The sequence below is a fragment of the Dromaius novaehollandiae genome, chromosome 14 (genome assembly GCF_036370855.1).
Source record: "Dromaius novaehollandiae isolate bDroNov1 chromosome 14, bDroNov1.hap1, whole genome shotgun sequence".
NCBI lineage: Eukaryota > Metazoa > Chordata > Aves > Casuariiformes > Dromaiidae > Dromaius > Dromaius novaehollandiae.
Window position 1 is genome coordinate 17,543,261 of NC_088111.1, and position 20,085 is coordinate 17,563,345.

The 20,085-nt window shown below is 63.3% G+C and overlaps 1 protein-coding gene across 1 annotated transcript; it reads left to right on the forward strand.

Annotated features, from left to right (window-relative positions):
* Positions 1 to 1,503: 1,503 nt before the first annotated feature.
* On the forward strand, positions 1,504 to 19,809 carry FBXL16 (F-box and leucine rich repeat protein 16). The gene is made up of 6 exons (XM_026120533.2): positions 1,504 to 1,715; positions 15,314 to 16,033; positions 17,476 to 17,984; positions 18,394 to 18,478; positions 18,960 to 19,023; positions 19,347 to 19,809. Exons 2-6 carry the CDS (start codon positions 15,329 to 15,331, stop codon positions 19,493 to 19,495), a joined length of 1,512 nt encoding a protein of 503 aa, XP_025976318.1. The 5' UTR covers positions 1,504 to 1,715; positions 15,314 to 15,328; the 3' UTR covers positions 19,496 to 19,809.
* Positions 19,810 to 20,085: the final 276 nt, after the last annotated feature.

A 20,085-nucleotide genomic window follows, 5' to 3' on the forward strand; every position in this document is an offset into this window, starting at 1 on the left:
AGCCAGAGCAGCCCCTCCGACCACCACATCCTGCCGGGACCTTCCCGCTGCTGGAGTGCTGTGTCCTGCCAGCCCTCGTGGCCCAGCAGCATCCTCGGGTGCCCAGCGCAGGCCTTGGAGTGAGCAGCTTGCAGTGAGACCGACAAGGGTCCGGCCACAAGCACCGGGCTGGCGAGAAGGCAGCTCTCCAGGGATGGAGCATACGCGGCAGCGTTGGTACACGGGGCCGAGCCCGTCCGCGGCACCCCGCAGCCGCCTGCCTTGGCTGGTGGTGCCCAGGGAGCCGGGACGTGTGTGACGGGGCCTGCAGCCGTGCCCGCTCCGCCGTCTCCTCCCCCCGAAACACCCTCCAGGCTGCCAGCGCGAAACCCGACCTGCCTTATAAATAATGGAGCAGGGAACGAGGCGGCCGGATCCGGGCAGTTACATCAGCCTCCCCAGGGCCCATGGCCCGTGGCAGCTGGGGAAAGCCAGTCTCCGCTGGCTCGTATAGGGCTGTGCAAGGGGAGGGGAGAGGGAGAGGGGCTGAAGGCATCTACTAACCAGTTCCTTCCAGTTTGGGGAGCGCTGGTAGAGCTGGGCCCCTCACAGCGGGTGCTGAGTGGGTGCTGAGCTGGGTGAGAGTGGAATAAATGGTGAGGTGCTCCAGGACCCACAGGCAGCTGTGGCAGGGACGGGGCAACCCCGGCCATGGGTCTTGCCACCAACCAGGACTCCATGGAGTGAAGCTGGCTGGCACCTGGGTGCAGCTCCCTTCCCCTGGCGAAGGCAGCTGACCCCCATGCCAGCAGCACCCCTTGGTGCAGGGAGCCCTGGGTGCCAGAGCAGGGGCCAGCATGCCCCAGGAGGGCTTGTCCCCACTGCACCTTGCAGCTGGAGGGCTGCACACTCATCATCCATCCATCCATCCATTCGTCCGTCCATCCATCCATCCATCCACCCCCCACCCACCTCTCCTTCTGCCTCCACACCCAGCCGGTGGCCACCTCTCTGTCCGTCCACTCCTCCAGCTCCCCCCGGCCCCACGGTCCCACATGTCTGGGCTCCGGTGCTCCCCTTGGTGGCCTTCCGGGTGTGCCCGTCCCGGGTGCTGGGCACCGGCTGCCGCCGTGCACCCGCGGGGGACGGAGCCATGGCCGAGCCGCCGCCAGCTCCTCGCCCCGCCAGCAGCTCCCGGCCCGGCCCCCGGCCCCCGGCAGCCTGCAGTGATGCATTATTGATAACGACGCCGTGTCTCTTTAACAGGGTTTGGTGCTGACACGGTGTGTGTGCGCGCGTGTGCGCGCGTGTGTGTGCATGCGTGTGTGTGCGTGTGCGCCAGCGCGTGTGTGCACAGCTCGCATCCTTCAGCCCCCGCTCCCCGGACCCAGCCTGGGCGCGCTGGCAGGAGGGGGCCCCCGTTCGGCCCCCACCCCAGCCGCCTCGCCGCCGCCGGGGCCCGCCGGCACGGATCCGGCCCCGCGCCCTCCCCTCCGCCCTGCTCTTTTTGTTTTGCGGGGGCTCGGGCAGTGGGGGCCCGCCCGCGGACCCGGCTGCGGCCGAGCGGGGCTGGAGGCTGGGCAGACACGGGCGCTCCTTTCCCTTCGCCTTCAGCTGGGATTTTTTCCTCCTCCTCTCCTCCCCCTTTCCGATTTCTCCTCCTGATGCTTCTCTGCACATGAAAGGACTGGCTGCCCGCGCAAGGCATGGCATGAGCTAGGAAAGCGGCGCTGGAGGTAAGACCTGCTTGTTTCTCTCTGGAAATCCTTTGCAACACAAAGCCCCCGTATTGATGCCTGCTCCGGCCCATCCCTCCCGGGCTGCGGCCGCTCCGGCGAGACCCGGGGCCACGGCGGCGGGGAGGAACGGGCTGTAATTATATCCCTCCTTGATGAAGATCCCAGCATCATGGAGCTGGGGTTATATAACAGCAGCGGAGCCGGGCGGCGGGGCCAGGTGCCGTTCGCTGCCGCGCAGCGCTCTGCTCCGGCTGCTCGGCGCGGCGGAGGCAGGTGCCTCCCAGCATCCTTCCCCGAGCCGCGGCGGCCGGGGATGCCGCGAGCCCGTTCCCCAGGCGAGCGGCGCCGCCGGCCCCATGGCCCCAGCGGGCTCGGGGGGCCTCGGGGCGCCTGAGTGCGGTGGGACCGAGGGAGCCGGGGGCTGCGTGCCGACCCCTCCGGCCAGCACCCACGGATGCCTTTTGTGCGCCCGCCTCGGCCAGCATCGCCAGGGTGCCCGGGGCCGCGGGGTGCCGTGTGGCGTGGGGGCACGAGGGGGGATGTCGGCGCCGGGGGCGAGCACTGGGCCCGTTGCTCCAGCCTTGAAACTTGTCTTGTCAGCCGCCGTGGGGCCGGGAGGAGGAGGCGGGGAGGCGCAGACGGTGCTGGTGACTGCGCGGGACCAGAGGCCAGAGCGGAGGCCGTGGGCCGGGGCTGCCCAGCCCGCAGCTGGCACCGCCGTGGGGCTGGGGCGGCCCTGGGGCTGGGCTGCTGCCTGCTCCCCCTCCAGCCCCCAGCCCCACAACACTGCAGACCCCACATCTGCCCCAGCAGCACTGGGGCGCTGGGGCAGCCACGTGGGATGGGGCAGGGGCCCGGCACCCCGAGGGCCAGGCAGGTGACACCCCGGCACCCCGGCTGGGCTCTCCTCCACTCAGAGGTGACATGAGTCAGAGGGGTCGGGGGGGACCTGTCCCCAACCCCACACCTGGCCTGGAGCTGCCGCTCCCCTGTGCCACCGTGGGGCCAAAGGGAAGGGAGGAAGGGGCAGGCCCAGGATGGGGACGGGACAGATGGGGACGATCGCTGCCGCGTGGGTCCCATGCAGCCCGGCTCTGTGTGGGTGACGCTTTAGCCGGCCTTGGGGAGCGGAGGAGAGACCCGCCGGCAGCCAGGGAGGGTGCTAGCGAGGGGCCAAGGGCGGCTGTGTTTTGGCTGGGTGGTACCGAGTGCTGCCGGCACGGCTGAGCAGGAGAAAGGCTTCTCGTGCGAGGCCGTGGGACAGGGGCAGGGCCTGGGCACCCACCGGCGCTCGTGGGCCTCCCTGGCTGCCGGCCGTGACCCGGCTGGCCGCGGTGGGGCCGAGTCCCGGGCAGGCAGCAGGGCGAGCTCCGGCTCCTCGGTGGGGGCCGGGGGCTGGCATGGGCCTGCGGGGCTGTGGGGTGGCACAGAGCTGCCCGCGGCCGGGGGGGCTGGGCCAGGCCCTGGGCACTGCTCCCTCTTGCCTGGGGGGAAACTGAGGCGGGGGGGCCACCGGGCTGGGGAGCTGCAGCCCGAGCCCTGCAGCCTCTGCGGGGGCGGTGGGCACAGCACACCTGCGGGCACTGAGGCCTCACCCCCCGGCCCCATAAAGTGCTTGGCCCAAGCCACGTGTGGGTGCATGGCCCCCACCAGGACCAAGCCCCTGCCAGGCGGTGCCTGTGGGGATGGCTGGGCCAGGCAGCACCACGGGGGCTCGCTCAGCGCTGGCCACAACCTCCCAGCTCCGGCGTGGCAGCGGTGAGAGGGTGGTGGTCCTGGGCTGGCAGAGGCTGGAGCACGATGGTCTTGGTGACAGGGCGCCCTCGGGGATGCGCCTGGCAAAGGGGCTGCTCGATACCCCCTGCTTGGGTGGCGTGTGGGGCTGCTGGGCTCGGAGCCGTGGCGTCCCCCCGGCAGCCCCGTGGGGCTCGGCAGCGCGGCCGGGGGTGGCAGCGGCGCTTGACGGGTGCCGACCGGGAGCTGTGTCGTGCTGGCATTTCCCCTCCTCGGGAAGCTCGGTGCTGATTTCACTCCGGCTACCAGGAAGAGAGAGGGAGGTGGCTTTGGAGTGGGGAGGACTCACTTTAGCATCCATTTTTAATGAGATAGATATCTATTTTTCCCCGAGCTGGCTTCCCCCACATCGATCCCTTTTCCATCCTCCGGGCCTGTTTTTCTCTCCCTGCCAGCAGCTCCATCGCAGCAGGGATGCAGCAGGCCAGAGTCTCTCCCCAGCGCTCAGAAACCTCGTTTTTCCTCAAAATCCTGTTCGCAGTGATGGAAGGGGCCCTAGCACGGGGCTGGGGGCAGCACGTGTGAGAGCTGGGGGCATGGCAGAGCGGGGCGAGGAGGGACCCCCTTCCCCTCTGATGGGGTCACACCCTTGTTCCCCATGCCGGGGGGGGTGGCCATGCTCTGGCCCCTCACTTCCCCTGGAGCCAGCTGGGAAGGACAAGGCAGCAGATATCTGCCGAGCTCTGGTGCTTTTTCACCTCTTGCGTGAGCAGAGACAGCCCTGGCAGGAGGAGGCCGGGCCCTGGGCAGGCATGGCCAGGGCAGGCGGGAGAGCCGCAGCCGGTTCCTCCGCGTCCCCCAGCACCTCTCTCAGCTTATGCTGTGTGTCGCATCCCAGCCCACGTCCTTGCAGGGTCCTGGTGTGGCGAGGAGGCCCCCGCGCCCCGCGGGCAGAGGGCAGGGGCGCTCCCCCGGCAACCCCCTGCCTGAGGGGCTGGAGCCCCAGGATGAACCAGACAGGGTCCGGCCTTGCCCCCGCTCCCTTGGGGAGCCTGGGGAAGGGGAGCCCGGCTGCCCCTGGGCCTCGACACCGAGCTGGCTGGGGCTGCACGTGCGTTGGAGCTCCCGGGAACCCAGGGCCTCCAGTTCAGAGCACTGCTGGTGTGGTTTTGAGGGCTGGCAGCGGTGTTAATACTCCAGACGTTTAAAATATTCCTGGCTCAGATTCTGGCAGCTCTGTGGTGAAGCCGTGTTGCCTTGCCTGTGCCTCAGTTTCCCCTTCTCCCAGCCGAGGGCAGCAGCCCTCCTCACCCCCGGCTGTGGGTCACGCACCGTTGCTAGCTGCCGAGGCCTCACCGTGCAGCACGCGGCCTTCAGCAGAGCTCAGAGAGGTGAAAAGGGATTTGCCGGCTTTGGCGGCAGCTCCCGAGTCAGCGATCACAGCACTTGCAGCTTCCCAGCATGGTGGGTGCTGGGAAGAAGCGTGAGAGCCAGGCAGCGGGGCTCGAGCTCTCCCGGCATCCCCCTCACCGTGTGTCCATGTACGGCACCCCCCATCCCCATCCCCACGGCAAACCTGCCGGCACGCTGCCCCACAGCCACGTGCCCCAGGGCGGGCTGAGCTCTGGCGTGCTGGCACCATGGGGGCTGCGACACGGGGCCTGGCATGAGGAGAGGCACTAGCTGAGAGGGAAACTGAGGCACAGGGGGCTGGGGATGGGTGCACGGTGCATCCCCATGGCTCCGGGACCTGAGGAGTCCCGAAGACCGAGGGCAAGGTGCCTGCCACGTGGGGAGAGGCAGGCTGTGGTGCCGTGGGTGGGCCGTGGGCCGGGAGCGCTCAGCCAGGCAGAGCAGGGAGCGTGGGGGAGCGGGCTCCCTTCCGCAGCATCCCACCTCCTCCAAATCCTCCTTGGACCCAGCACGAGGGCCGGGGCACAGGCAGCCGGGGGCTCACTGGGCCCGGGAGGCTTCGAGGAGCGGGAGGTGCTAAAGGGGGAGCAGGCCAGTGTTTGGGGGAAAGTAACTGGAAGAAAGAAGCCATTTTGCCAGGGTTTCTCCTTGATAGAGATGTAACCCTTGCCCAGATCCAGCTCCTTCTGCCTGAGTGAACTGGGCAGCTGCCGAGCAGCCCCACAGAGCCCGAGCGGTCACAGAGAAGCTGTCCTACGAGCAGTTTAAGCAACCAGCTGGTGAGACACAGCCAGCAGCCATGCCAGGACACATCAAGTGTCCATCGCCGATGGTGGCTGCCCAGAGACGAGCACCAGCACCAGGCCTGCGCTGCTCCTGCCCCAATGCTGCTCAGCCCCCAGCTTTCTGTGGCTCACGTACTGCCGAGCCAGAAAGGCCTCTGTGTAATTAATAATTTGCAGTGCATTTGCCTTCCAGGAATGTATCTAACAGCTTTTTGAACCTATGTCAGCATTTAGCAACCACAACATCCTGCAGCAAGGAGTCCCACAGCTGAAGCCCTCTGTGAACGCTGCTTCCCCATCCTGGTGTCCTGCTTGTCTCATGCTTCTGAGGTCCTGCTCACCCTTTCCAGGCCCCTTGCGCTATGCAGACTTTTATCCAACTTGCCCTCAGCCTGGTCCCCAGGCTGAGCCCGACACCCCCGGCTGCTGCTTGCTCCTCCGGCCAGTCCTGTGGTCCTGGGCTGCAGGTGCCCGTGGGGTGGCAGAGGGGAGGGGCGGCTGCTGGTGATGGCAAGGCAGGGGCTGCCCGAGCGCAAGGCCTGGCCACGGCAGCCTTCCCAGCTGGCTCTGCACTGGCAGTGCCCAGCCTCTGCAAGGGCCTTGGGAGGGTCCAGCCCTGCTGGATCCTCTCAGGCTGGGAGGTGGGCTCAGGCCAGGCATGGGACCAGTCCAAGCTGGTGTTGCTGCACTGACATCCTGGAAGGCTGCTGGTTTTGCCTAGCAGGCAACCCGGTCCCTGAAGCTGGTGCCTTGCCAACCAGCCCTTGTGGAGCGATGCCCCAGTCGGGGGCCAAGGCAGGGCCCGCTGGAGGCGTCACTCCAGGTCTGCGCCAGCAGGATGGAGAGCTGTCGGGCTGAGCTGTCACGCTGGCCTGAAGCAAAAGGGGGGCCGCACCGTTCGTACAGCCACTGCGATGTCCAGAGGGAGGAAACTGTTTGATGCAAAGGCCCTGGAAGCATCATTTACCAGCTGCGCCTGGGGAGCACATCAGTGTCCTGGAGGTAGGAGCGCCTGGGAGCAGCCACGGGAAGGGCTGAAGACCTGGGCCAGCACATCCCTGCGGGGACGTGTCAGACCCTCGCCACAGCTAGAGAGAGATCGGATGGAGTCCAACAAACCCTCTGCTCCCCGAAAGGCCTGTCTGGCTGGGAGGGGATAGGGGGCTGCACGGCATGGTGGGGGCAGGCCGAGGGGAAAGTGTGTCCAGGCAGGTGGGCACCCTGTCTTGTCAGAGCAGGACTGGTGCCGCCCCTTGGGTGTGAATGACCTGTCCAAGAGAGCCATGAGGCAGAAGGAGCCTCAGGGCTCCTTTCTCCTCCCAGATCGCCGGGTGGGCTTGCCATTTCCTTTACCTGTTCCTGGGGGCGAGACAGGCAAAGATGAGGGGCTATAATGTGCCAGGCTGCACCGGTGCCTGGAGACCAGCGTGCACTCTGTCTGCGCGTGCTGTGGCTGCCCTTGCAACAGGGGGAGGTCAGGCAGTGGGGAGACTGCACAAGAGGAGCTGCTCCCTTTTGTCTTGCCTTGGTTGGTAGGGAGCAGGGCGAAGTTTGGCTGAGAGCTTGCCATTTCCTTTACCTGTTCCTGGGGGCAAGACAGGCAAAGATGAGGGGCTATAATGTGCCAGGCTGCACCGGTGCCTGGAGACCAGCGTGCACTCTGTCTGCGCGTGCTGTGGCTGCCCTTGCAACAGGGGGAGGTCAGGCAGTGGGGAGACTGCACAAGAGGAGCTGCTCCCTTTTGTCTTGCCTTGGTTGGTAGGGAGCAGGGTGAAGTTTGGCTGAGAGACACCAAAACATGAGCGCTCTCCCCATGGCAGTGAGGTCTGGGAGCACTGGTACTGCCAGAGGAGGCTGCAGGATGTGGTCGCAGGTTAGCCATGAACACATTGCGTTTCGCTCTCTTCTGGGCCTGTGCATGGCTCCGTCTGCTCTCATGGCCATCCCAGAAGCTCCTCCTGCTTGGGGGATCCCCTAATGCTGAGGCTCCTTGCAGGACTGAGAAGGCCGGGGCTGTGGGGCTGCCTAGGACAGGGAGGGCTGCTCAGAGATTGATGCGTTTGTGAGATCTGGGTCTCCTTTTCTTCCAGCAGTGGTGTATCACAGTTATAGGCTTCCAGGCCATGCTCAGCTCTCCAGGTCTGACCAGGCATCTCTCACCTCCTGGGGCAAAATCACCATTTTGAGAGTTACTCCAGCAGACACGAGCCTGAGCTGGCACCACTCCTGGAGCCTGGGGACAGGCTGGCATGGAGCATGGCCAGCATTACCTCCTGTCTCAGGCTGGGCTCATGCTGAAGTGAGAAACACTGCTGCTGGGGGATGGCTTGCAGCAGCCAGAGGTGACCACAGCCTGTTGCAGGGAAGTTTTGCCTTCCCTTGGCCTGCAGTGCTGGAGCTCTCCTTTCCCCCTTGCATCCCACCATTTCTGCACGGCACTAAGGACTGGCAGGGACTGATTGACTGGTGCCTCTGGGCACAGGATGTCTTTAAGCTAAGCAGAAATCCCAGCTGGTGGAGACCTGAGCAGAGCTCTCCTTTCTCACCTAACTCAGCATTTCCCCCTGCTTCTGGGGTGCAGAGCTTCAGCCAGGGTTGGCTGGGCATGTCCCACATAGCTTTGCCTGTGGGGCCCATACTCTATGGGGCCCATACTCTATGGGGCCTGCTGTGTGGCCTAGTGGTGGGAATGGTGCTGGGGAACCCCTAGCCCTGACTGCTTTGCTGCTCTTCCTCTGGGCTGCCTAAGTCCCAGAGATGGATCCATCAGCCAGCCCAGGGCAGCGCTGGGAACTGCAGGCAAGGAAGGGGCCTGAAATCAATTGTGTCTCCTCTCTGTCCCATCCCACCTGACTCTTTGCCTGCTGCAAGGTGGGATGAGCTCTTTGGGGCAGCTGAGGAGAAAACAGAGGAGCAGGAGAGCTGCTCTGATCCCTCTTCTCTCCCAAGAAGCTGTCAGGATAATCTTAAAAAGGACTTCTCTGTCTCCCATCACACAAATGGCAGGCTGCTGGGGCTAAGAAGACTAGATGGGAGAGAAGGCTCTTCCCCACCACAAATTACAGGCTTGTGCAGCAGGGGAATATGTGGCACTGAGTTTGGATCTGTGCTCTAAGCCTGTCTTCCACCTGACATGTGTGAGTACTGAGCCTGGGAGCACTGATCCACGTGTACACACACACACATTTGCACGTGTACAGGCAGCCTCTCTCCCTCTAAACACACCCACTGCCCCCTCCATCTCCAGGGGAGCAGGCTGCTCCCCTGGGGCCTTCTGCAGCTTCTCTGCATTGCTGGGGTGATCCAAGTTCTCAAGGGTGAGCCTTGCCTCAGAGCTTGGCAATCGTACACCACTCTGACTACACATGGCACAGGCAGTGGTCTGACCTGATGCAATCAGAGCAAGAGGCAGCTTGCACACCACTGAGCGCTGCATGGGGAAGGCAATCTCCTTCCTTATAGTGGGATATCTTTATTACTACAATATGCCTCGGATGACAGGTTCGGTACCTAAAGCAAGTGCCTGTGTTGCAGTGCTGCTAGTTCAATCAGTAGCATACAGATGAAGGAGTCCAGGGGAGCTGTTACCCTTGAGACTGCCGGACAAGAGCTTCGGTTATGTGCTCTGCCACAGTACTACATCTCGGGTGTGTTTTCCCCGCCTGTAGAGCAGCTTGATTTGCTGCATTAGTAAAAATAGATGGGCTAATGAATTCAGCTGATGCAACCCTGTGTGTATGTGTGCGTGCATGTGTGCATGCGCATAGCTCTGTGTTTGTGTGTATATGTGCATGTAAATGTGCAACTGAATGCCAAGGCTCATATAAGGTGCATCCACCAGCTTCTAGGGCCCTGATGGGGCATGTGTTTGTGTGTGTGTGTGTCTGTCTGTCTGTCCGTGCATATCTCTGTGTGTGTGAGTCTGTGTGTGTGTGTGCGTGCGTGCAGGAAACCATGAGGAATGGCTGCTTGCTGCCTAGCAGCTCTGTGTCACTGAAGCAGTGGCTCTACAGAAATAATTCTGCATCAGCCCTGGCTGCTGGCAGTGCAATAACAGGCTCCACAGGAGGCCGGCGGGCAATAGCAGGCCCCGCAGGGGGCTTCTGGGGCAATAGCAGGGCCTCTCAGGGGCGACTTTTCAGGGGTGTTTTTGCAGGGTGATCCTGCCCCAGGGCCGCTCCGGGGGCTCCCAAGCACGAGCTCCGGCCCCGTCTCCCGGGCGACGTGGGCCAGGGCCGCTGTCCGCGGTGCTGAACGAGACCTGGCCGCTGGCCGCGGTGCTGAACGGGCCCGTGCCGCTGGCCGCGGTGCTGAACGGACTGCGGCGGCCGCGCCGTGGGCCCCGTCTGACAGGCGAGCAAGTCCGAGGTCCCCGGCAGCCCCCGAGCCCTGCCGGTCCGGGGTCCCGGTGACCCCCGAGCCCAGCTGCAGCGGGACAGCGGTCTGTCCCAGCACATCTCACTTGCTGCAGTCAGGGGTCCCCCCAGAAACCACCCAGTACAGGGGTGACACTAACAGGATGACTGATGCTACCAACCATCTCTTGAGACTCTCATCCCTCTTTACTGCCACATGAAGACAGTAAAACTGTCCAATGGCCTCGACCAGGCCCGTCTTCCTGGCAGCTTTCATCTTGTTTTTTCTGGCATCTTCATTACCCGTGTGATGTTTGTAGTGACAGGCTCTTTGACCTTCTTCTTTCTCCTCACCGCTTGAGTCAAGAGCCACCCCCACCTCCACCCCCATTGACAGTCACTGTAGATGAGAGAAACCTCATGAATGGAGCAATTTTTTTGGCAATGACATTTTCCGTGAAGTGTGCAGCCTGGAATGAATTTGGGAGACCGAAAGGCTTTGCCCTTTGCTTTTGTCAGGTTTCCTCCCACTGCAGACTGGCAGCTGGCACTCCACTGCCGTCAGCCACCTAACCCCATGAGGTGTGGCCTGCAGAGAACAGAAGGGGGGTGCTATGAGGAGGTGCCAAAGCTGGCTCCTTCCTGTGGGATCCCAGGGTAAGGATGGCTGTACAAAATGTTGAACACTCCTTCTGATGGTGTTGTGGTTGGTCCAGCCATACAATCTTCAAACAGTGAAATAATAGGGACAGGAGGGAATGCTGGATCTCTGCTCTCCTGCTGCTCTGGGGTGACCAAAAAGCATGTGGAAATGCCTATGGAGTTTCTGGTGCATCATAGGGAATAGGCAAGGATGAGGCATGAAAATGGGGCTTGAGAACCCAGGACTCTGTACTGACATCTCAGAGACAAAGGGCTTCATCCCTCCCTGTCTCTCCACTGTCCCAGTGCGTTAGAAGAAGAGCTTGGACCAAAGACTTTGTGTGCTCTGGGTGTCCCAGCTCACAACAGCTCTGTTCTCTGTAGGATGCAGTACTTGCGCACTCCCCCCGGGCCATGAGCCGTAAGAGCTTGTAGGTTTGCTGCAGTGCTAGATTGCTGGGGGGAGCAGATCCCAGTGCTGACTGCCCCACCATGCCAGAGACAGAGGAGAGAGTAGTGATCTGATCCACATACCTCCACAGCCTGTGGTCCCTGCCCATCTTATCCACGCTGGTGCCCTCCCCCCAGGCAGTGTCCTGCTCCTTTCAAGATGGTAGGAGAACCCCAAATCCCCAGCTGCCCATTTCCCTGGACAGATGCAACCATGTGCATGCAGACTGGCTGGGCATAGCAGTTTCCCTACCTGCCCACCATCCTGCTGGTGTGCTTGGAGCCTGGCTTTGCCCAGAAAGCCCCAGATCTCTGGCTGTGTTTCTATTTGAAGTGACTTCCCAGCTCATTCATGGTTTTTCTGTGAGCCAGATAGGCAGCTTCAGCCTAGGACAGGGGGACCTGACTTAACTTTCCAAGACAGGACTGTGAAAGTCTCTCATCCCTCTGAGCCCTGCCTTGAGGATGAACCCAGGTGTGAGCAGGATGTAACTGTTGCCAGGACTTCCCACTGCCTGAATTTCAGTTTGAGGACTTGTTAGCATCTGTCTCCTTGTGCAACTGTCCCCTCCAGGAGCCTCCATGCTCCTTGCTTGCTCCCCCATGTCTTGAGGCCTGGGCTGCCCCTCTCCCACCACCTGGTCTCTCCCCAGTAGGCAGCCAGCACGGTGAATTGCTCTCGCCATGGGCTCTGTGCCGGAGCGACAGCCTTTCTGTGCTGTGTGGTAATTATCTGTTTTGATTTGTGTTGTATCGCTGTGTTAGACACCCCGGTGCATGTTCTGTTTGCTTCCCTAATTGCTGCCAAGCTCTGAGCTGCTGGTTTTAAGTTTCTTCCTTTTTTCCCCTCCTCTTCTCCTGCTTTCAAACAAATTTAACACATGTCCAAGCATCATAGCCCCAAATCCTCTGCAAGGCAGTGTAAGTATAGGGAGCAGAGGCTGGATCTGGGAGAGGAGTGGCGCCAGGCTGTCTGCACAGGGATGGGCCCATCCCTGGAGGGTGATGCCTCACGGTGCTGATGCCACCGATGTTATGCCACTGGGTTGTCTGCCGGCACATTCATATCAGTGCTGCTTGCAGCATGGGAGAGGTAAGCAGGTTTATCCACTCACTGCTGCTGTTGTCCTGCTTCCCCAGCCTGTCCCTGTCCCATCCCTTGGCTGCCCTCTGCACAGCCTTGCCTTCTCCCTTGCAATTCTCTGGCTGCTGGCTCCCGTGAGGCAGTTCAGCTCACTAAATGGTCAGAAAACTATTCAAAAAAACTGGAAGGAGGCCAGAGCTCAGTGTGGATTGCCTTACCACCAGCCCCCAGTCCCGTATCCCTGGTGTGCTGGGTAGTGAGTCCCTGGGATATACTACACGTGTGTGCACCCTGCGGTGTTTATAGTCGTGGATTGGACTGCACAGCTCAGCTGCTTGCACTCTTGTTCTCTTCCACTGCTCATTCCCGGTGGTTTCTCTCCTCCCTGGCTGGTCCAGGAGCATTGGCTGTGGCACTGGACACCGGGAGGGTAAAAGCAATGGTCAGATGTGGCAGGCAGGGGACAGGAAGGGAGATCGCCTGGTTTCTGCTCTCCAGCCACAGCCCTGGGTCCGCATGCAGGGATGCAGAGGCCTAGCCCTGGGAGGCAGTCTCAGTAGGGCACTGTCCGCAGGCCATGGATCATCCTCATAAGCCCACCCTTCCCATACCATGACCATCACATGTGCCAGGTTGCTGGCTCACCAGTCGTAATGCTGGTCCCTTGGTGCCCTGGGTCACCAGTGTAACAAGGACTCCTCCCTTGGGAGCAGGGACCCATGGCAGGGAGAGGGTCCAGGGCAGGAAGTCTGGCTCCCAGCCAGGAACGCGGCTAGAGCCATGTCCCTGCACCTCCTCTGTTTCTGCCAGGCTCCCCTCCATCAGGGCCCAGCCGTCTCCGTCTCAAATCAAGCGGCTAAGATATTTGCCTTGCTTCACTCCTGGCTTTTATCTTGGGTCCAGGGGGAGTTGGCAGCAGAGAATGTCCTCACTTCCCATTAGCCACCACCAAATGGATGTGCCAGCCAGACATGGTTACTCACCGAACAGCCTCCATCCCTTGGGTGCTGGGGGAGGTTGGGTTGGCCCTGTCCCCCACCAGTCCCTGAGCTGAGCTGAGCTGGGCTGCTCAGACCCTCTGTCCTTTCCCTGCCTTGCGCCATCCACGGTCACTGCATCTCAGCCCCATTGCCTGCCTCGAGCAGGTGGAAAGGGGATGAAGTAGGGCTCCAGGTGGCACTTGGCCTCAGCGCCTGCCTGGGTGAGCAGGGAGCGGGGTCCTTACTGGTGAGAGCTGCCTTCCCCAGGCAGCCGAGTGCTTCCCGCCAGCCGCCTGCCTGCGCCGGGACGGGGCCGTGCTGAGCAGCCACGGGTTTGCTGGCAGGGCAGAGCTGCCCCTCCTGGGCGAGCGGTGCTTCCCGGGGAGCCAGCTGGCACCGCGGAGCCTGGCATCTGCGCAGGGCACGGCTCTGCGCCAGCTGCCTCCTCGCAGGGCACAGCCCACCGGAGCAGGCGCTGCCGGGCAGACGGGCCGTGGGTGCCGGGAGAACCTGGCACGGCACCAGCACGGCCCCGGGACAGGCACCGGCTCGGGCGGGAGGGGACCGAGACCCCATCAATTATTCACGTCCGTATTTATAGAGGGAAATGCCTTTAATAATGCATCATGGGGTGCGGCGGGGCTGTTTGAAAGACTGCCTCGCTGCAGCTGAAATATTTATTGGCCTGGTTTGCTGTGGTGCCGCCTGGCTCGCGGGCCGCTGGGAGACTCAGCTCCCAGCCGGCACAGGCTCTGCCATCCACCGCCCCGCTGGCACACGTGGGCACCCCTCTCCCTGCCTGCACCAGCTCTGCCTCATCCTTTCTTCCTCTCCCTCTCCCCTGCCCACCCAGCCCTTCCCACGCACCCTGCTGTGAGGGTGCCCTTCCCTCCCTCCCTCCCTCCTTTCTTCCCTCCTCCATCCCTCCTTCACATGGACCTTTATTTCCCCCTTCCTACCTAGGCTGGACTGGCTGGGGGAGCAGAATGGTCCCACACCCCCATCTGGGCCTTCGTGTGGGGGGGTCTCCACTGTCGCTGGGATGATGCGGATTTGCTCTTTTTGCTCGGATTTGCCCTGAGGGGTGCAGCCGCCCCTCCGATGTGTCACCCCGGGATCTGCCCCTCCTCAGCGGGGCCAGGACTGATGTGGGAAATATCTGGGGGGGCTTCTTGAGGTGGGATGTCCCAGGGCAGCTGGGGTGGGTCCCTCCATCCTCCATCACAGCCCCAAAGTGTGCTTCATGGGGTCACTCCAGTTCCAATCTCAGGGAGGCGGGTGAGGGACACATCCATCCGTGGGTTCAATCCTGGCAGCCCTGCACTTTGCAAAGCACCTGTAACGAAGCGATGCAAAACCCAGAGTGGAGTTCATAGATGAACGTGCCTGCAGGGAACATCTGGGGACAAAACCTTGCCACTAGTGGGGCACTGCAGGTGCCAGGGCCAGGCAACCCCTCAGGGGACAGTGCTCTGTTCCCTGGGCTGTGCCCAGCCCGGCACTGGCCACGTGCAGTGTCTGGGCCTCTCACAGCTCTGTGCTGCCCTGGTCCTCCCAGTGCTGCCCCTGGCCCAGCGGGGCGATCCCTGCTCCCCACCATCCCCTGGGGGTGCTGAGCCCCCAAAGCTGGGTCCCCAGAGCTGAGCGAAAGCAGCTGCAGCACCTGGCTCTGCCCCAGGCCTTGCCAGCTAGGGTGGCCCATCCACCCAGCCCAGGCAGCACCCAGCTCTGCCCTGAGCGCTGCGGGGTGCCTTTTGGGGAGGCTCAGCTGAATCTGCCAGCCCTGACACATCCGCCACATCGGTTCTCAGGGCAGGGCATGCTTGCCTGCGGAGGAGCACCCGGCCCCTGCGGAGACTGCAGGATGGCCGTGGTGGCAGAGGGAGCTGGGAGGGTTGCCATGTCCCGGCTGTGGTTCAGAGGATGCTTTTGGAGGTGACAGAGAAAAAGGACCTCCCTTGATTCCCTCCTTCCTTGCACAGGCTCTCCCCTCTGTCGGGACGAGCCAGGTGCCCTGTTGCCTCTAGCTCCTGTCAGTGACCCAAGACCCCCCCTTAGCCCCTGCCTCCTCTCCTGGCCCCTTCTGCGGTCCCTGGCAGTGAGGGAGCCCGGCGCCCATGAAAGCCCCTCACCCCTCACCCCTGTGTTGCAGAGAGACCCGTGGAAGATGTCGAACCAGAGAAACGGCGACACCAAGCCCCCATGTTTGCCCCGCAATGGCCTAGTGAAGATCCCCACACAGCCCAACGGACTCGGCTCCGCCAGCATCACCAAAGGGACCCCTGCCGTGAAAAACCGCCTGTGCCAGCCCTCCTCCGTGCCTGCCATCCTCAGCCCGGCCTTAGCCAACCACAGCGACCTGCCCATACCCAGCCTGGCATCGCCCCTGTCCTTGGCCGCTCTGGCTGGGGTCTCGTCCCCTCCCAGTGCCTCCCTGGTGGGACTGAACTCGAGCGAGGCCTCCCCCGGCAAGGAGCAGCCCTCCCCAGAGCGGCTGCCCGGCTCTCCCTCGGAGAGGCAGCTGGCGGTGGACGAGAAGATCCTCAACCGCCTGTTCTGGTACTTTTCCGCCTGCGAGAAGTGTGTGCTGGCGCAGGTGTGCAAGGTGTGGCGGAGGGTCCTGTACCAGCCCAAGTTCTGGGTGGGCCTCACGCCTGTCCTGCACACCAAAGAGCTCTACAACATCCTGCCCGGCGGCGAGAAGGAGTTCGTCAGCCTGCAGGGCTTCGCCGTCCGGGGCTTCGACGGCTTCTGCCTCGTGGGTGTCTCCGACCTGGACATTTGTGAGTTCATTGACAACTACCCCCTGTCCAAGAAGGGGGTGAAGTCCATGAGCCTTAAGAGGTCGACCATCACAGATGCAGGGCTGGAGGTAGGTGTCCCCAGCGCTGGCAGGAGGGGCATGTGCCCGGCTCCAGCCTCTCCATGGATGGGAAAGGGGTAGCCACTGGGCTAGCGGCACCACCACCCCCTGCGGCCCCCGTAAATCACCCTGAAGGGATGCTGGCATCACCACTGGGGCCAAGTGTGGACCCCTTGGCCTTGAAAGTGTTCCTCATCTTTGCCCGCTCCCTAGGAGCACGTCTCCAGCAGCAGTGCCCTGCAGCCCAACCGTGTCCTCCTCAGCCGTCAAGCCCTTCCCGGCACTCGGCCCCACATCCCATCCAAGCACAGTTCAATCTTCTCTAGTCAGGAGGGATTCCTCCGTCCTCGGCATGGAGACGTCCCCTCCAGGCCTGGGGGAAGATCTGTGGTGGGGCTTTATTTTGCCTCCGCTTTGCTCCCCTCTGGTGCCTGCCCAGCACGGCAATGCCCTCCCCGCAGGGCCGGGAGGGACTGACGGCCTCGCTGGTGCAGCCCTGCCACAGCCCCGTCCAGCCGCAGCGTTTTCCATGACAGGGAACCCACAGCTACCGCCTGTGTTAATGAGAGCTCTTAATGGAAACAGATGTGAAAGACTTATAAAAGCCAAGCCCAGCTAAACGGAGGATGTGAACCCCTGATCACACACGATCAAATTACTTCGGTGCAATGAGTTAGTGCTCATCAGCTGCACCGCAGTAGCTAAGCCCACGTGCCCACCTTCTCTTCCTCTTCATCCAGCCTTGAGAAAAAGCAGGCAGGTGCCTCAGGCCTGCAGATCCCAGGTTGTGCTGGGAGCCTCTGCTCTCAGCCACGGACTGCGGAGCTCTGCCAGGCCTGGCTCACAGTCTGAGTGTCCCTTCTCTTGGGTGCCGTGGTGTGCAGGACATCTTCCCACCTCTCTTGTGTGATCTTTTCTGGAGAGGAAGTTCTTCCCTGCCACACGGGCCGTGTCCTCCCCGAGCAGGGAACACGCACTAATCCTTCCTGCCCTGCCGACACACGGGGCTGCAGAGCAGGTGCTGCTCCCCAGGGCTCCCTGGCCTCCGTGGATGCCCCTCTTGTCACCCTGCTGGTGCTGACATGTCCCATCAGCTTGGGGACAGCTCCAGAGGTGCCGGGAGCAGGGGCAGAGCAGGGCCCTGGGAGGAGGCGGAAAAGGATGAAGCTCTTCAGTCCGGCTCCAACGCTCATGGGGGCCTGGGGAGCCGTAAGCTCTTGGGAGTGGGAGAAGGCTGGAGGGGTGAAGGGCCGGTGGCAGTTGGAAGAGCCTCAGGGGGACATGGGGGTTAATTCAGAGCCTTACTGAGCCAGGCAGGGGTGTGAAGGTGTCTCGCTGAGGCCCTGCTGGCACGGCAGCGGGTGGGCGAGCGGAGGCGCTGGCGCGGGAGGCTCTGCGGGAGGGTCCGGGCTGAGCGGTGCTGCCTGCGCTGACCACAGGCCTCTCGCCAGGTGATGCTGGAGCAGATGCAGGGCGTAGTGCGGCTGGAGCTGTCGGGCTGCAACGACTTCACGGAGGCCGGGCTGTGGTCGAGCCTCAACGCCCGCATCACCGCGCTGAGCGTCAGCGACTGCATCAACGTGGCCGACGATGCCATCGCGGCCATCTCCCAGCTCCTGCCCAACCTCACCGAGCTCAACCTGCAGGCCTACCACGTGACGGACACGGCGCTGGCCTACTTCACCGCCAAGCAGGGCTACACCACCCACACCCTCCGCCTCAACTCCTGCTGGGAGATCACCAACCACGGCGTGGTCAACATGGTGCACAGCCTGCCCAACCTGAGCGTCCTCAGCCTCTCGGGCTGCTCCAAGGTGACAGACGACGGCGTGGAGCTGGTGGCCGAGAACCTGCGGAAGCTGCGCAGCCTCGACCTCTCCTGGTGCCCTCGCATCACGGACATGGCCCTTGAGTACATCGCCTGCGACCTGCACAAGCTGGAGGAGCTGGTGCTCGATAGGTGAGGGGCTGCGCCAGGGTGGGAGCGGGGCCGTGGCGGTGAGGCCGGGGTCTTGCCTTGTTTCATGGCACCATGTCCTGGGGATGGCTATGGGTGCAGTGAGGTGGCTGCGGCCTGATCCAGGACTCCACAGCTCCTCCTCTGGGCCGTGGGGCTGGCACACAGCCAGCCAGGGATGCAGCCCCTCTGCAGGGCTCCAAGGGTGTGAAGCGCTGCTGGGGACGTTGCCTTTCCCCTGCTGAGGATCTGGCCATGCTCCGGCAGCCAGCAGCACGCCACCCCCTCAATGAAGGTCCCTGTTTTGGGGAGGACCTCCCCACCTGAGCTCCCTTCGGGTCCCGGTGGTGCCCCACTCCCCCAGCTTGGTGGCTGTGGCCAGCGAGCCCTGATGCCCTGGTTTCCCTGGCAGGTGCGTGCGGATCACCGACACCGGCCTCAGCTACCTGTCTACCATGTCGTCCCTGCGGAGCCTCTACCTGCGCTGGTGCTGCCAGGTAGGCGGTGGGGCGCGGAGGGACTGGGACGCTGGTCCTGCCCGCGCCGGGGGCCTGCGGACATGTCCCCATGGCCGAGCAGCACGAGGGGCACAGGAGAGGAGCAATCCCTTCCCGCGGCACGGCTTGACCCACCTGCTTCACCCATACCCCCGGGACAGGCCACGTGAGCCCACTGGGCTGGCCGGAGATCCTGCCTGGCACCAGGAGCCGTTTGGTGCTGGGCGACGGAGGAGGGATGGGGGTTCCCTGTATTGGCACCGTTCCCCGGCATGCTCCAGGCCACCACCCTCCTCCCCTGCTGCAAGACGGCAAAGCTCGGCTCCCAGCATGGCTCAGGCCCTGGCGAGGCTCAGCCTGGGCAAGGCTCAGCCTGGGCAAGGCTCAGCTCCCAGCTGCTTTGGAGGCGCTAGCAAGAGGCGAGCACCTCCGGTTGGGTGCCGTGCTGGGAGCAGGGATCCCACCCCTTTTTCTTTCCTAGGTGCAAGATTTTGGCCTGAAGCATCTTCTGAGCATGGGAAGTTTGCGCCTCTTGTCCCTGGCCGGTGAGACCCGTGCGCTGCTTTGTCCTTGGCCCGGGCACCTTGATCCCTGTGCGGGGAGCGGGGAAGTGGGAGGATGGGGAGAGTCTCCGCACGGGGATGGGGACAGGCCCCTTGGGACAGGCTCAGGACAGAGCTGGGATGTCCTGTGCCACCAGTCCTGGCTGCGCCGCCCCCCCAGCGTGGTGGTCCTCCCCTTCCCATCGGGCTCCCGCTGGACACCAGCATGGAAAAGCCCTCCAGGCTCCCCGGGGATGGGTGCTGGAGGTGCTGGGCACCCGCAGCCCCGGCGGCCCTGCTGACAGCCGCACGGTTTCTGCTTGCAGGCTGCCCCTTGCTGACCACCACGGGCCTCTCGGGGCTGGTGCAGCTGCAGGAGCTGGAGGAGCTGGAGCTGACCAACTGCCCCGGCGCCACCCCGGAGCTCTTCAAGTACTTCTCGCAGCACCTGCCGTGCTGCATGGTGATCGAATAAGCCGCTTTGCCGCCAGGATTGGCCTGTCCGTGGAGCCGTCTTCTCCAGTCCCAATCCAGCACCGACCCAACCGAGCCGCGTCATCGTCTGACATTACCGAACTGATTTCTTTCTGTTTGGGGGGGGGAGAGATGCAAAAGACGCTGTCGATTTAAGCAACCCACGTGTAAAGCAAACCAGAAGTCCCTCACATCGACACATCGGACACCGGCACCGGAGAGAGAGACTCGTCGCTCCGGTCGGAGCTGCGCCCTCGCTGCGGCCCCGCCGGGGCGCCTGTACATTCCCCACGTCTCGATCATCTCTCGTCGTCTTCGTCGTGGTCTGTCCCGCAAAACCCTTACAAACAGACAAACGGACACGCAAACTGCCAAAACCCCAAAGGGAGCGAGAAAGGGGGCGACCGCGGGGCGGGCCGGCAGCGGCACACGGTGACGGCCGGGCCAGCGCTCCGCCTGCCGCCCTCGCCACGGCGCCCGGGCGCTCCGTCTCGGCGGGGCAACCCCGGCGCTGGGCGGGCGGCGAGGGGCGCAGGGAGAGGGAGAAAGGCTGCCGCGAGCGGGCGGCTATTTCTGGCCCCGGCCGTCCCT

Bases quoted from the DNA above. Each gene is read 5' to 3' on its own strand.
- FBXL16 (XM_026120533.2), top strand. From the start codon at position 15,329: ATGTCGAACCAGAGAAACGGCGACACCAAGCCCCCATGTTTGCCCCGC. The intron at 17,985-18,393 runs GTGAGGGGCTGC...TTTCCCTGGCAG, and splicing joins GAGGAGCTGGTGCTCGATAG to GTGCGTGCGGATCACCGACA. The intron at 19,024-19,346 runs GTGAGACCCGTG...TTCTGCTTGCAG, and splicing joins GCGCCTCTTGTCCCTGGCCG to GCTGCCCCTTGCTGACCACC.